Source organism: Mixophyes fleayi, chromosome 7 (assembly GCF_038048845.1).
Source record: "Mixophyes fleayi isolate aMixFle1 chromosome 7, aMixFle1.hap1, whole genome shotgun sequence".
NCBI classification, from domain to species: Eukaryota; Metazoa; Chordata; class Amphibia; order Anura; family Limnodynastidae; genus Mixophyes; species Mixophyes fleayi.
The window spans coordinates 114,384,472-114,399,725 of NC_134408.1; the positions used below are offsets into that span (position 1 = coordinate 114,384,472).

Sequence of the window (15,254 nt, forward strand, 5' to 3'; positions counted from 1 at the left end):
TTATATTACATTTCATATTTAAAGTTCATCTTTAATTTGTGTATTTTTCTAGTTCATTATGTCAACTGAACTAAAAAAAGGTAAAAGGAAAAAATATATATTAACATTAATATAGCAGCGTATGCACCTGTGAATGCTTCCTCTATACCCCAAAATTTTGTTTAAATAATTCAATCCCGCAAAATGAAATCTCCTTCCTGCACTCATCAGATAAATGCTACACACTCATGTGCTTAATCTGCTTTTAGAACGGGACACACAACTCTTCTCATCACTGGTGCAAACTCACCCTGCAGATGCCGCTATCCTGACCTGCATATCTATTCCCTGCTCACCTAGGTGCCCTTGCACACAAAGTAGTCACATGACAACACAAAAGCGTATTTGTTCTGTGGTTTTGCGCTCGTGCAGATTGTTAGTTACCCTTTTTTAGTGTAAGCTGAGAATGAATGTAATATGCTTCCATCTTGTGTGTCTTTTTACAGTCATGAAGCAAGCACCAAGAGGACTAAGGAGAAGAACATCCAGGTAGAACACCAGTAGATGGAAGGACAGAGAACCAGAGAAGAGGGATAGGATGATCTACCATTTTGTCATTTCAGTACACAAACATACATTGCAATATACACCCATATAACATTGTAGGACAGCTGTTTCTCCCTTTAGTATGCCCAGAGGAGGGGCAGTACATCAGCCATGGCTCCTTGCAGGTTTCCTCCACCGGGGGTTTTTCCTGTCCTGAGTGCTGCTGTACACTCTGCGTGAGTGATGGGAGGTAACTGTCTATTTTATTACATATTATAAGATAGATAATACTATCTCTTTATTTATTATTATTTACTACTAATTAAGCTAGTGCCTACTTATTTTAAGTTATAATTTATAACATAATACAATTAGCATACAATTAAATATATAACTACCTTATATTACATATCATATTTAAAACCCATCTTTCATTTTGTCTGAATTATTTATTTGTGTATTTTTCTAGTTTAAACAAAGGTACAAAGAAAAAAAATAGAAAATATTGTTAATGATGTTAAAGAAGGTTAAAAGGGTTAAAGAAGCTGTGTGTTCCCCATGGGGTGCACTGTGCTATGTGACACACTCGCTAGCAAAGCTCAATCCTTGAGGTCTCCACTCTCTGCCAAGTCTGTACAGCTGGTCATACACGGCCATTCTGCTGTTCGGTATGATTGTCAGGCAACATGATTAATATTCATCTTGGCCACATGTTATTACCACAACATATCCGCTATCATTGGAGTCTATTAGTGTAATATCGATCATAGTGTACATCTGCAGTCATCTTCTGACAGCATTTACAGACACACTCGATAATGCCCGTTACTCGATTTTGATAGTATCATTAATGGGCATCATCGTCATTGTTGGACAACATGTACTATCAATATCAGTCCAATTGGCAATATCTGCTGCCACACTAGAGGCTATGACTGTTGGAAGGTTGGATAGCAGATATACGCCTCCCTGGTTCCAGTCACAAGTTTGCTGCTGGCAATATGATGAATAACGGGTGATGGTAGGTGTGTGTTGGGAACATAGATTAACCAATCATTGTAGACTATAGGTTTTATTATTAATGTAATTCATTAGCTTAAGAGCTAGAAACTTTTTCACTTCCCCTCATGTAGAATGTTGGCAGATGAAATGATACAGAGATACATAACTACTGTACTAACTAGAAAAATAGTGCTCAACTTAAATTCCCTGATCTGTCCGAATGAACCATAAACCATCTATTGGTGAATAAAATCACAGAAAAAAAGAGAAGGGAAAAGTGCTAAAAGCATTTTTTAAACCTGTTTGTTAAAGGGACATTTCATCAGAAGATACTACATAGTTTGCACTTATTCCACACTTCCCTCCCAAGGACAGTCACAGTCATCCATCCTGTGGTACTTCAGATTCAAATTGACATAGAATATCCCATGAAAGGACTGTCAGACTTAGATATAAAAAAAAGTGGCAAAATGTCATTTCTGGGAAAATGTTGGCAGTTTTGGATCTATACTTCTATATTTAGCCCCTCCCCCCCCTCCTGTTTTCATCTGCCATTTTAAAAGAGAGAGCATGTGAGGAGGAGGATGGAGGAAGGTGGTTGCAGTTCTATTCTCAGGAATATGATTTGGAGAGGGTTAGACAGAGTGAAAGAGGCAATTTATACAGCAAGCAACAGTCATTTTACTGCAGTTTATGTAGAGATCAGTCTGCTAGAATGGTGTGCTGCTCATCAATACGGTGTGCGAGTAGTGGTTATTGGTTGTTGTTATTACAGTATAGTAGAGATGTGAGTTGACCCCGTGTTTTGGTTTTGGATGCGGTTTTGGTTCTAAACCTTCTTCGTGTGTTGGTTTTGTTACTGGTTTTGGCCAAAAATTGTGAAAAATAGGTAAAATCATGTGATTTTGAGCTGTTTTTGTTCCTCTATTACCATTTATAGTATTAACATTAATTTCCAGTCATTTCTGGTCTTTTTTATAATGGACTATTCACAACTGTCCAAATTTTCACCTTTTTGTCCAAAGTCTGCAGCAAGCTGGCTGGCTAAAATTAGTGACAAAGTAGCGGCAAAAATACGTGGCAGCTTAATAATTATTTCTTATTTCTTAAGAAACAAATGTTATATTTTTTGAGGGGGCTGTACTGCTCAGAGTCAAAGAAAAGAACACCCTGCTGCTCACACTCAAGCACAACACCCTGTTTTTTTCCCCGCTTAATAAAGATGTCACTGACACAATAACTTTTAGTGCAAAAGAGAACATACTTTAAATATTAAAGAAAGAAATGTATTGTTGTTTATTTGGGGGGTCCTGATAGACTGCTGCTCACATGAAACACAACACCCATTTTTTGCAATCTTAATAAAGAGGTCACTGAGGCTGCCCCTCACCAAATTCAACATTACTTTAACTAGAAAAATGAAAAGATCTTAAAATAAATAATTGATTTTTGGTGGATGCTGCTCACAGTCAATCCCTGGCTTTTGCCTGCTCACATGTCACTAAAACTGTCCCTCACAAGATTGCTTATTTCACTAGAAAAACTTTGGATTTTAAATGAAATAAATCTAATTGTTTTTTGGGGTGTGTTGCTCAGAGTCATAAAGCACAGACACCCTGTTTTTCTCCACCTCATAGAATTAGAAAGAAATATTAGTTCAGAATGATGTCTAAATTTTATTAAATTGGTGGCAAATAAAAGCAAGACCAATCAACCTTCAGCCATATCCATGAACTGTAAACATATTGAACAAAATATTGGGACACGTCCAGGCGGTGGAGCCCAACTCTACCCTATTTTGGTTCATTAGCTGAGTGCCCCATAACTCTCCATAACTAAATGAACTTCCCTGATAGGGGAGAGTGCCCAACACGCCACCCGAATGTGTCATAATGGCCACTGATTAGTCTGCTTTGCGTCAAGTGGACCTTTCTGAAAGTAAAAGCTGAGTAACTCACAAAGCAGACAGACAAAACAAACAAGGGGCCTGGGTGGGAACTTTCCAGAAGGAAGGGAAAGCCAACTGCCACTTACCGCCCTTATAAGCCTTCCCAGTGTAGCCCCTCCCTAAACCCTAATACCGATTGGCTAATAATTCATAAACCCTTAGTGCTAAGTTAACTCTTGCTAAGCTCAATTCTTTTTTGCAATAGAAACAACCTTGGCGTTTATGCTACTTCGGGCCAATTCCTGTCTCTGTTATCCTTCTAGCTGACTGATCGCTACTAATAATAAACTGCATTAACAATAATCACAGCTATTATTTTCTATGTAGAATTCCCTATTACTCCTTGTCTAATGTTCTAGTCACTCTCTACATGCCATTTTAGTAGCACAGCCTGCAAGCCACCTTCCTCCCTATACACTGTCTGTTTTAAGATGGCAGATGAAAAGAGGGGAAGGGCTACATATATCAAAGATATCGCAAGTTTTGGAATTTTTTTCCCCTGCAGTTACGTTTTACCTCGTTTTCAGATCAGACTTTGGTGCGAAGAATCAAGTCGTATTTTGTTTATACTCGGATCCAGAGATCTTGGATCTGTTGGATTTTTCTAATATATAGTATAGACATCTGAATTATTTAGTGGGGAAAAAACAGGGTGCTGTAGGACTGTGAGCAGCACACCCCAAAAAACAAATAGATTTCGTGCTTTTAACATCTAAAGTGTTTGAAGCCATTCTTGCCAACTCTCTAGGAATGTCCGGGAGACTCCCGCATCTTGGGAGAGTCTCCCGACTCCCGGGAGACTCTCCCACTTCCTAGTGAAGTGGGCAGAATTTGGTCCAATTGACCCCGCCCCCAGTGTAAAATGACGCGTTTGCGTCATTACGTCAAAGGGGGCAGGTCCAAAATGACGCCATTTTGCCGCCCCGCCCCCCTCATGCCCACCTGCCCTGGCAGGCTCCCGGAAGACAGCTCCATCAAGTTGGTAAGTATGTTTGAAGCTGAATGCAATTTTGTGAGGGGCAGTATCAGTGCGTGCGACTTCTTAACTGTTTTAGTGGAGAAAACCAGGTTGTTCTTTGACCCTGAGCAGCACATCTCAAAGAAAAAACAAACTTCTTGCTTTTAAAAAGGTGAAAGCAATTTTGTGAGGGGCAGTATCAGTGAAATCTTTAGTAAGCCGATAAAAATAGGGTGCTCTTTGACTGAGTAGCACACCCCAAAAAACAGCCAGCCATTTGGGTGTCACTGCTTATTATGGGGTATAGAGGGCGCTGTGCTGGGAGTAAGGCACTACATTCTAACAGCTTGTCTGGCCTGCTCCGTCCCCTCTATGCCCCCTGGATAGAGGAGAATCCATTTTGTTATAGTTCCTATGGAATAGGGCACTTTGCAGTTAGTTCTATTTTATTTTCAATTTAATTCTAACTTATTTTCAATTTATTTGAATTATTTCTATGTTTGGCACATAGCGGTGATCACGGTGGAAGTGAACACCGTGGCTGAGAGTGGGGAGAGTGCCGATGGCGCTCCCATGCTGTCTCCCGCTCTACAACGCTGGCTACCCGGCAAAATGGTCACCCCTTTGCAGAGATGCAGCAACTGGGGACCCAGAAGCTGTACCAAGGAAGCGATGGACCACGTCTGGAGCCGCGGCATGCAGCCCCAGTATCCCCTAGCGCGGCTAAGGCTGTGTGCCAGCAGTCCACACCAGCTACTGCGGACAGACAGTGATCAATCCCAGGGTGCTAAGTCCTATTAAGGGGCTGTAATAGTAACAGCTATCACCAGGATCTGAGATGGACAGGAATAACTGCCATGTTAGGGCTGACGTTTGAGGAGGAGGAGGTGTATCTTCACTTAGAGGGTAGCATCTCCCCTCGTGCAGGGTTTGCAGTTAAGCAGAGCCCGACAGTTCAAGCTGTCACTTTGCCTCTGCAGTGCCTGGTCCACATAAAATGCACAGTGCGGAAGTTCATAGTGTTTACCATAATACCTTCTAAACCAATAACGACACGGACACCAGAATAACGTTGGAATTAAAATATATTTATTAAATGGATAATATTAAACTAAAGGGGCTGAAAGGCGGACGAGAGCAGGGCAGATAGCAAATACAAAACCAATAACGGTGGAAAGGTCAGACCATTGAACCACCAACCCAGGACAATACCTTATCTATTGGCCGGTGCGAAACATATGTTCAACGGCAAGACTACACCCCCTATTTAAACCGCCAGCAAGATATTCAACATACTGGCCCAGAGTCCCATTCACTGGACCCAACACACGTGATGACAACACAATCCGAAAGGGGGATTAGTGACCTATGACATATAACCCAAGCACCATATGCAAACTTACCAACTGCACTGCTCTCCCACCGAAAGAAACATAACCATTCTAAAAACTGCCGGGTGGGCGGGAGGAATCCGGAAACAGAGAGGGGAAAATGGTGGAGAACCTTCACCTATATAAAACTAAACCACCCCCCCTCTCTGCCTATTGGTTCACATATAACACAAGCCCATAGACTAAACACCTAATCACTCACCCACGTGATTTTAACTGCGTTCAGGCTGATGGCCACACTTCTCTTGTACCTGGGGGAAAGTTTTGTTTCTACTGCTGTGTGATTGTAACTACTCAGGCTGTGTGTCACTCTTATCACTGTTGTACTCTTCTCTTGTATCTGAGTACCTGTATTAATCACATTGTGTCACTATACTCTCTCTGTATGTCTATATTGAGTACTGACCCTTTCCCATGTTATGTAACTGTACTCTCTCTGTATATGGAGTACTCAATATAGTGACAGGCAGTATCAGTGACATCTTTAGTAAAAAACAGTCTGCGCAATGCAAAGCTTATCAAAGCTTCATGCATTGCAGAACATCGCAGTCCCCATACTAATCTATGGGGATTGCGATGCTGCACAGTATTTGCGTAAATGGAGGAGATTTTTGTGAAATCTCCGTTAGGCATGTAATGCTTCGCAACTAAACTTAAAAGATGCGGAAACAGCCGTTCCACTTCTTTTAAGTGCAAAATGAGCTTAATGCATAGACCCCAGAGTGTTTTAAGGTGAAAGCAATTTTGTGAGGAGCAGTGTCAGTGACATCTTTAGTAAGCGGCAAACAAAAGGGAACACTTTGACTGTTTTTGTCTCTGTTCCATGTTCTTATGTCAAGGGCGTAGTTCTCATATCTGCAGTTATAGCTTTTTAAGATATTTCACACATATATTTGTACCTTTAATAACTATTCATTGTTTTATACTCTCACAGTATACTCCCCATGGACTTCTGGGAGAGCTGTAACTAGGCCTTGAGTATAAATGAACCACAATACTTTAGAATGATGATAACTGTACTGTTCCAAATATCAATATCAATATGGATCGGCACAGTTCATGTATTTCAGAATACAGCAAGGATTATCCGGAGCACAGTAACACTTATTGTTCCACATCATGTAGCAATGCATAAAATTAGAGATGGCTACTACATAGATAGTTCTGCCTTAATAATGAACAGGGGCTGGCTGAGTTTGGGGGCAGGTCCCATAGGGGGCTATCTTGGGCTGGGTCACTGGGCTACCTGCATTTAGTTTGATTTAAAATTTGCCAGCCAGCCAGCCCTTGATAATGAATCAGAAATGGTTACACTCACAGAACCCGGAAAGGTTATCACAAGTCCAGACACAGAGACACTGATGGCCAATCTGTAATGGAGTCCGTCACCGACACTGCAGTGGTATAAACAGCAAAAAAACGAATAGTAGGAGCAGGTCAGACACTCGCCCCTCACAGAAGACAGTCAGCAACAAGTTCAGTGGATAACAGTATGGGCACAGAGGAGCAAGTTAGTAATGGAGTACATCGCTGTTTCTGTGGTGTGCAGTAACAGGTATTAAGATAATGAAAATGGGTTCAGCATGACAGGTGAGCAGTATCAAAGTTCCTTTAGCAAATAATACGGCCACTAATAAACAAGTCAGTCTCAGGCACACAATGGCATACAACAAAAGTTCTCTGAATGATACAAACAATTTGAATGTTCGCTCTGCAGAAAAGAGAAGCAAGACTAAAGGGTATATTTACTAAGCAGCGGTTCCGACAAACCGCCGATTCTTGGCGCTTTGCAATCAATTTTTTAAAATGGCAATTTTATGAAAGACTATACCCATCGGGTAAATAGTGGTGTTCCTTTAATCATGCAGAATATGGGATTAGGATCAAGATTTTAAAAAGAGCTCACTTTTTCTTAAAAAAATAAGAATATTAAAATAAATAATTTATTAAACAGAGGCACTTTAATTTCAATGAGGTGACTCTCATCCAAACAATGGTGCTCATAAGTTTTTATGTGTTGGTTATAACTTCTGATGGAATTAAAGGTGTCAGCAGTGTTAATGTAGATGTTAAGCCACAACACTTTTGTAACTTAAACAGGTTGCTGTTTATTAAAGATGATAACAACAGTAGAATATGTAGGTACTCACATTTGCTTGTAGTACTGCAGGCAATATAGTTTATGCAGTTTTACTTATACACTCGTGTATGTAGATATGTTGATATACACTGTCTCATACAGTATAGATACAGATGCAGGCAGGTTCTCTAATACTCTGTACTTCTGTGCAAGTAATACTTGACGTGGGCACAGACTCTCTAATCCTATTAGGGATGCCGGGGAGAGTCTCTGGTCACTTGTATGGGAGCTTTGAGGGACTTTAGACACTCTAATACTGCAGCTATCAGAGCTGCGTCTTGTCCCCTCGCTGTCTGGGATGGAAGTAATTGCGCAAAAGCCAAACTTCTGGTTTGCAGGGTCTGGGCATGCGCAGTAGCGCAAATCAGACATAGACATCCTGCCCCACTTCCGGTTCTCCACCTAGACCATCAGGGATAACGGAAGGAGACGGAGCAAAGTGTTCCTATATACTAATAGTATGAACCAGGAATGGGAAGATCCATGCTCTGAAAGAGCCTCCTCCTAACCTTGGTAGTTTCAGCTCATTGCTTAGGGATCTCGTGCACACTTATGTTGGGACTCACACTTTCTCAGTTTTGAGTTGCATGTAGATGGTGAGTCTCACTCTCTACATTCTCATGACCTTCTAGAGTGTTAGAGCATGTCAAAGAAGATTAGCCTAGATGAATATGGTATATATGAATCTAGAGCAGATATGTTTTCTGCTCTGTAATGTCTATTTCACCTCATCTAGGTGGTAGAGAGCTCATTATAGCTGAAATGCAGTAAGATAGCTATAGAGTAATAACAGATAAATCATTCTCATCAAGGCCATCTCCAGGAGCTGTCACCTCTCCCCAGGTCCAGAGAGTGAAGAGGAAGAGACAGGTCAGCGGACAATATAGAGAACAGCAGTAAGTGGAAGATTTGATCTTATTTCATCAGTTACAATATAAAAGCATATATACTGTGTATAGATGGCATTACAGACCAACTTTACAAATAATGTTAATTACTCCTGAATTAATTACTCCTTTTATGGAGGTGTCAGGGTGACAGTCATTTATGATGATATAAACATTTTGGATAGATTTTATATATAAAATATCTGGCTATACAGTAGTTCCCTCACTACTAGCCGGCCACTAACCGGCATCGGTGGCCCAGCCCACAAATACAACAGTATACTTATCATCCGCCCCAGCACTACAAACCAACCACAGCAAACAACAAATCAATTACACCCATTTAGAACATCTGTGTATGTATGTGCTGACAGGAGTCCATGGAAAATGTAACCCTCCTGCAGACTAGCTGGGTCTTTACCTACTTTCCTATAGGAGAGGTGAGACAAATCAGCCTCCTTGCCACAAACAGTTCCATATGTAACACTGTAGAACATAGACTGTTTCTCACAGGTGAATTTAGAGATTGTGACCTAGTACAACTGTAACACATTGAGTATCCCAGCTGAGATATCTTTATCTATTCTAGAAGAAAATCACGTTCAGGATTTCCTGGCCAGGAACTCGGCCTGAGAATCTCAGACAAGGTATTTTCACATTTACACTGAAAGAGACAGACAACATGACAGATATAAGTGACTGACAATATCAAATTATTTCTATATGAATAAATAACCTTACAGTGGTTGTAACCGGCTTAGACAATGTTATTTTGTTGGTTGGGATGTAACAGACATTATTAAGTGCTGACATTGAACATCACCTTCTGATATGTGTGTAAGGGGACTATGTCATATACTGAATACAAAGGTAAGTTGTTAATATGTTTTGCATTCATTAACAGCCTCTAGCATATTTCTCTTCCCCACCAGTATCTCCTGGCCATGGTCCTGGCTTACTTCAAACGGGCCGGACTGAAGACCGAGGAGTACAGGAAGTATTTTTTCGCCACCCTGTAAGTATCTACATTAAATGAATTGGAGAAGGTTTAGCCGAAATAATTATTTATTACCAGAACTTGACCAAACTAATCCAAGCACCACTAACTTAGCTATTTATGATTTTCAGGTATGAAAGCCCCTTCCGCCATAGAGCTAGCAGGGAAACTAATGTGCAGTTGCCCCCAATACTGAACACTTTGTTACATATTAGCATAAGGGTTTGCAAGCCAACTTGCGTGCGCACCCTAGGCACACACCCACATCATGTCATGTGCAGAACTATAGCTGTGGTGCTCAGGGGTGAGGGGCCCAACCGCTATTCCAGTTCCCGCTCTGCCCAATTTGGGCTTTTGTTTCAAGAGCATAAACCCCAAACGGGCTATATTGAACATGTGCTGGCCCTCTTGCATACTCAGAAGAGCAGAGAAAGGGTCCCCCCAAAAAAGTCTGCTATGGTCTCTGGCACTTCTGCCTCACAGCACTGGGGTCATGAGTTCAATTCCCAACCATGGCCTTATCTGTGTAGAGTTTGCATGTTATCCCTGTGTTTGCGAGGGTTTCCTCCGGGTGCTCCGGTTTCCTCCCACACTTCAAAAACATACTGGTAGGTTAATTGGCTGCTACCAAATTGATCCTAGTGTGTGTGTGTGTGTGTGTTAGGGAACTAAAACTGTAAGCTCCAATGGGGCAGGGGCTGATGTAAGTTCTTTATACAGTGATGCGGAATTAGTGACGCTATATAAATAGATGATGATGATGATGCCTTTGTGAACACTCAGAAGACATTAAACAAGTGCTGCCCCTCGTGCATAATCAGCTATAGTCCCTGACAATTTTTAGTTACATACCTGACCATGATTACGTTACTGCTTATTTTACCTTGTGTCCTTTTTGTTACATATTTTACCTACTGTCACTTACTAGAGGAAGTCTACAGCTTCTGTCTATATTAACTTGCTGTGTGTTGCTCCAGATTTTTAGCAAGCCAAGAGGAAGAAGAGAAAATCACCTTCATGATGGAGATTTATCCCTGGGCCCTGGGATGGACGTTGAGGCAAGAGAGAAGAAACACTTTGCTGACAAAGATGGGATTCCAAGCTCTGGTGGACCGGGCCACCTGTGATATGGTTTGTATTAATGAAGAATAAGAAACTTATGCTGGACTTGATAGTAACTATAGGAGTTAAACAGTGGATAAAGTATTGTGTAATGGAGAAAATAGGTTTGTAAATACAAGGTGGAGACTTAGTGAACTTACCACATACCTATTTTTGCTACTCAGTTTCTATGACTTGGGCTTTAGTTAGTAATACAATTTATTTATTATGTTGATTTACTATATAAAACAAATCAAGGCCAAAACCTGTTTGACCAGGGTTAAGTTTCAGATATGAAATGGAACCACTCACTTTATAAAAAATAACATATAATAGGTACTTTTGAAATAACTTTTAACCATTTATATACTGAAACTTAGTTCTAAATTCTGCTGACACTCCCCACCCCCTCCCCAGCCAAAAATCAACACTGAGTGTAACAGGTGAGAAATGATCAGCAACATAGTTGTGTAGAACGTGTTCAAAAGGAAAAGCAAAAAGGGCAGGCTAGATGGGCCACGCTGCTCTATGATACTACAGCCCAGATTCTCTAAACTCTCTTATTGAATATAAAGGTACCTTAGCAGGCCGTTAATGCCGTTGTCTCCTCACCAATGCGATATTATGCTCTAAGGTAAGCAAGGTTCAGTTAGCACTTTAGTGTTACTTAAAACTTATGGATAAGAGTCCTTCCTCTAGGAATATCCCACCTCTATGTATTGATCCTCCTGTAGCATTTCACCCCACATTTGTAGACATTTGTCCCCCTGTAGCATTATCCCCCTATAGCCATTGATCCGTCCATAGCATTAACCGCACTTGTAGTCATTGGTGACCCAAAGCATTAACCCGCCACCCCCTCCCCACTCCTGTGGCCATTGATCCCCCCTTTTGCATTATTTCCCCTTGTAGCCATGCATCCCCTCTCACTGCACCATTGTCAACTGCAGAGTGGAGCTGAGCTCTGCACTCAGAGGTGGCTGATCACAAATAAATCCCCTCTGACAGCAGAGCACAGCGGAGCGGACCAGCCACATAGTGCTCAGAGGGGAACTTATATATTTTATGCTCCAGAATTCTGGTTGCAAGGGATTCTGGAGCACGCAACAAACATGTGATAACGATGGTCACAACAATGAGCTGTTCAGTTCTTTGCTCCTCCTTGACATCACAGCCCTTCACTTTGAGCGCTATCACATCTAAAGTACATTCACAATAAAAGTATAATAACAGTGTTTGGTTAAGATTCCACATTGAGAAGACTAATTTCATTGATGTCTATTTCTTTGTAGATCATGGTAGAAGACCCAACTCACTGGACTTGGATGAGTAATAGGAAAGAACACAATGGCTGGACCATACATCGGAGGAACATTGAAGAATATCGTATCCGAGGCCCAGGGAGCAGCCCTCTATCCTGCTCCCTCTGTAACGCCCCTATGAACTATCGGATCCAGTGGGAAGTGGTAGGAAACATCATCTGCCGTGAAGATCTGCAGGAGGAGTCTGTGACCATTATGAAGGTCCTGGTCCCATATACATCCTCTGTGAGTAATGGGTCAGTGGTAACGAAAATGTAATCATTGTAAAAGTATCTAAATAACCATTTTTTTGTATGGAAGCAGAGATATGAAGGATATTAATACCTAACATTAAGGGATATATTTACTAAACTTCAGGTTTGAAAAAGTGGAGATATTGCCTATAGCAACCATTCAGATTCTAGTTAAAATTTATTTAGTACAATCTCCAAAATGATAACTAGAATCTGATTTGTTGCTATAGGCAACATCTCCACTTTTTCAAACCCGCAGTTAAGTAAATATACCCCTAAGTATTAAATTATTTTAGGGATTGACTCATGTTACAATTAAAAAGTTTCCAATAATTAAAACTTTATAAATTGTAGTTTTCTGAAGTGGAGAAAAGATCACATCTGGGGTTAGAGGATAGGCAAGGCAGAGGTGATCAAGAATAATAAACACATTTAGAAATGTTGTTGGACTCAGGAGGTAATAACTGACATACTGAGTACAGAAGAACATGGAACCATAATAATCACAGAAAGTTACTCAGCCACCGCTTCTTAGATCCCTTTCATAAAATATCATCAATCAACTCTTCCTGGATTTCCACTTTATAGCCTGGTACATAACTGTACATCTATATAACAATAATCCATGAGAAATGATTTGTAACCAGAATGACCTTTTATACATTTTGGAAACAGATATGTTTAAAGGGAAATGCATTATATCTTTATGAATCTTCAGAGCTCAGGTTTAACTTTACAAATATCATTTGTCTCCAATGATTACTGTCTGAGCATAAAGATACACACTTGTTATTATTACTCAATGTAGTAAAACATAAATAATCAGAAAATGTGGTATCAAGAACATGGGTTTCCATTTCTAATATTCTAATATATGAATTGAAACAACATATTACAACACAGTGCAGGATTAACCTTTACCAGTTACCTATTGTTTTAATTGTTTCCAATGCCATTTTATTTGGAAAGTTGAGGATATTTATCATTTTATGTTAGCAAATCAGTAAGTTAATCAGACCACTAATCTCCCATAATTCTGGAGAACTGGCACATACATGAAGTTCTACGCATCCATAAATATCCCTCCTGCTTCCTCTCAGTGTGATGGACAGTAACATGGTGTCTATTCTTATTTGTTCTGGTATCTGATCCAGATTCAGCATCAGTTGGAAATGTTGGAAAATGATAATGTTGAGATAAAGATTTTTACATTTCTTAAACTCATTTATAAATCATTAAATCTACTGAACCACAATGGTGGTTCTTTACCTTCGCCTATTTTTCTGGATAGTGCAGCTAAATGTGCAAGCCCTTTGATGGAGGTTCAGAAACACCCCATAAACACAAATTTCCCAAATATTTGCAAATTGGTGGATGCATCAGAAAATAATAAAACCAGAAAAAACATTACATCAAATACTGACCTACTACCACTTTATGTTCACCCCATTTATTCATTAGCTGTGCAAACTCTCAAAAAGCAGGGTGTGCACCTGTGAATGCTCCCTCTCACCCTCAACATTTTGTTTAAATAATCCAATCCCACAAAATTAAATTTCCTTCCTGCACTCAGCAGATAAATGTTACACTCTCATGTGCTTGATCTGCTTTTAGAAAGGGACACACAAATACTCTCATCACTGGTGCAAACTCACCCTGCAGATGCTGCTATCCTGACCTGCAAATCTATTCCCTGCTCAGCTAGGTGCACTTGCACACAAAAAGTCATGTGACATCACAAAAGAGTATCTGTACTTCAGCTTTACACTTTTGCAGTTAGTTTGTTACCCTTTTTGAGTGTAACTGAGAATGAATTGAAGAAATCCGGTAAATTAACGTAATATGCTTCCATCGTGTGTGTCTTTTTATAGTCATGAAGAGCAAGCACCAAGAGGACTCATTTAGCCCAAGAGAAGAAAGACTGAAATACCAAAGGAAGAACACCAGTAGATGGAAGACCAGAGGACCACAGACGAGGAAGAGGATCTTCTACCATTCTTTCATTTTAGTACACAGACATAACATGTAATAGACACCCATATGGCATTGTGACTGATGGGAGGTAACTGTCTATTTTATTAAACATTATAAGATAATGATTACTAGTTCTCTATATATTACTATTTATTTGTAAATAAATTAGTGCCTTCTTATTATATTTTATAATTCATAACTTAATAACCTTAACATAAAATAACATATATAACTACCTTATATTAAATTTCAGATTTAAAACTCATCTTTAATTTTGTCTGAGTCATTTATTTGTGTATTTTTCCTGTTCATTATGTCAACTGAGCTAAAAAAAAAAAGGTAAAAAGAAAAAAAACTATTACTAATCATCAGTTAACAAAGTTGTGTGTTTCCTTCATAAAAATGTGCTTCTACGTATTTCTGTGTATTGCTGAGAGGGGGACATCAATTACCTAACACACAAAACAGTTGTAAACAAACAATTCACAACTGCACCCTCAGAAGAAGACAATCTGCTTCCCAGTCTCTAATGTCAACCCAGTGGTGGATCCAGGGGGGGGGGCGATCGGGGCGATCGCCCCCCCCCCTAGCAGACACTTGCTGCCGACGGCTGCACAGTATGTGCAGGTCCGTCCAGCCGTGACAGGCAGGGACAGTGTGCTGCCCGGCTGCTCTGACTGTGTTTAAAACACAATCAGAGCAGCCGGGCAGCACACTGTCACTGCCTGTCACGGCTGGACGGACCTGCACATAGTGTGCAGCCGTCGGCAGTCTAA

At 40.3% G+C, this 15,254-nt stretch overlaps 1 protein-coding gene across 2 annotated transcripts; it reads left to right on the forward strand.

Moving 5' to 3' along the window:
• Positions 1–45: 45 nt before the first annotated feature.
• LOC142098012 (speedy protein 1-A-like) lies at positions 46–14,743 on the forward strand. 2 transcript variants are annotated; one of them, XM_075180417.1, is made up of 7 exons: positions 46–528; positions 8,777–8,860; positions 9,441–9,498; positions 9,784–9,866; positions 10,826–10,979; positions 12,242–12,496; positions 14,376–14,743. In XM_075180417.1, exons 1-7 carry the CDS (start codon positions 446–448, stop codon positions 14,379–14,381), a joined length of 723 nt encoding a protein of 240 aa, XP_075036518.1. In that variant the 5' UTR covers positions 46–445; the 3' UTR covers positions 14,382–14,743. The 2 variants fall into 2 exon arrangements, with proteins under 2 accessions (XP_075036518.1, XP_075036517.1); XM_075180416.1 differs by having other exon boundaries at positions 47–528; positions 12,242–12,511; positions 14,410–14,743.
• The last annotated feature ends 511 nt before the right edge of the window (positions 14,744–15,254 follow it).

What these genes read in the sequence shown, in the direction of transcription:
- LOC142098012 (XM_075180416.1), top strand. Translation starts at nt 446, where the DNA reads ATGAATGTAATATGCTTCCATCTTGTGTGTCTTTTTACAGTCATGAAG. An exon ending in CTAAGGAGAAGAACATCCAG is followed by an intron (nt 529 to 8,776) that starts GTAGAACACCAG and finishes ATTCTCATCAAG; the next exon opens with GCCATCTCCAGGAGCTGTCA. An exon ending in AAGTATTTTTTCGCCACCCT is followed by an intron (nt 9,867 to 10,825) that starts GTAAGTATCTAC and finishes GTGTTGCTCCAG; the next exon opens with ATTTTTAGCAAGCCAAGAGG.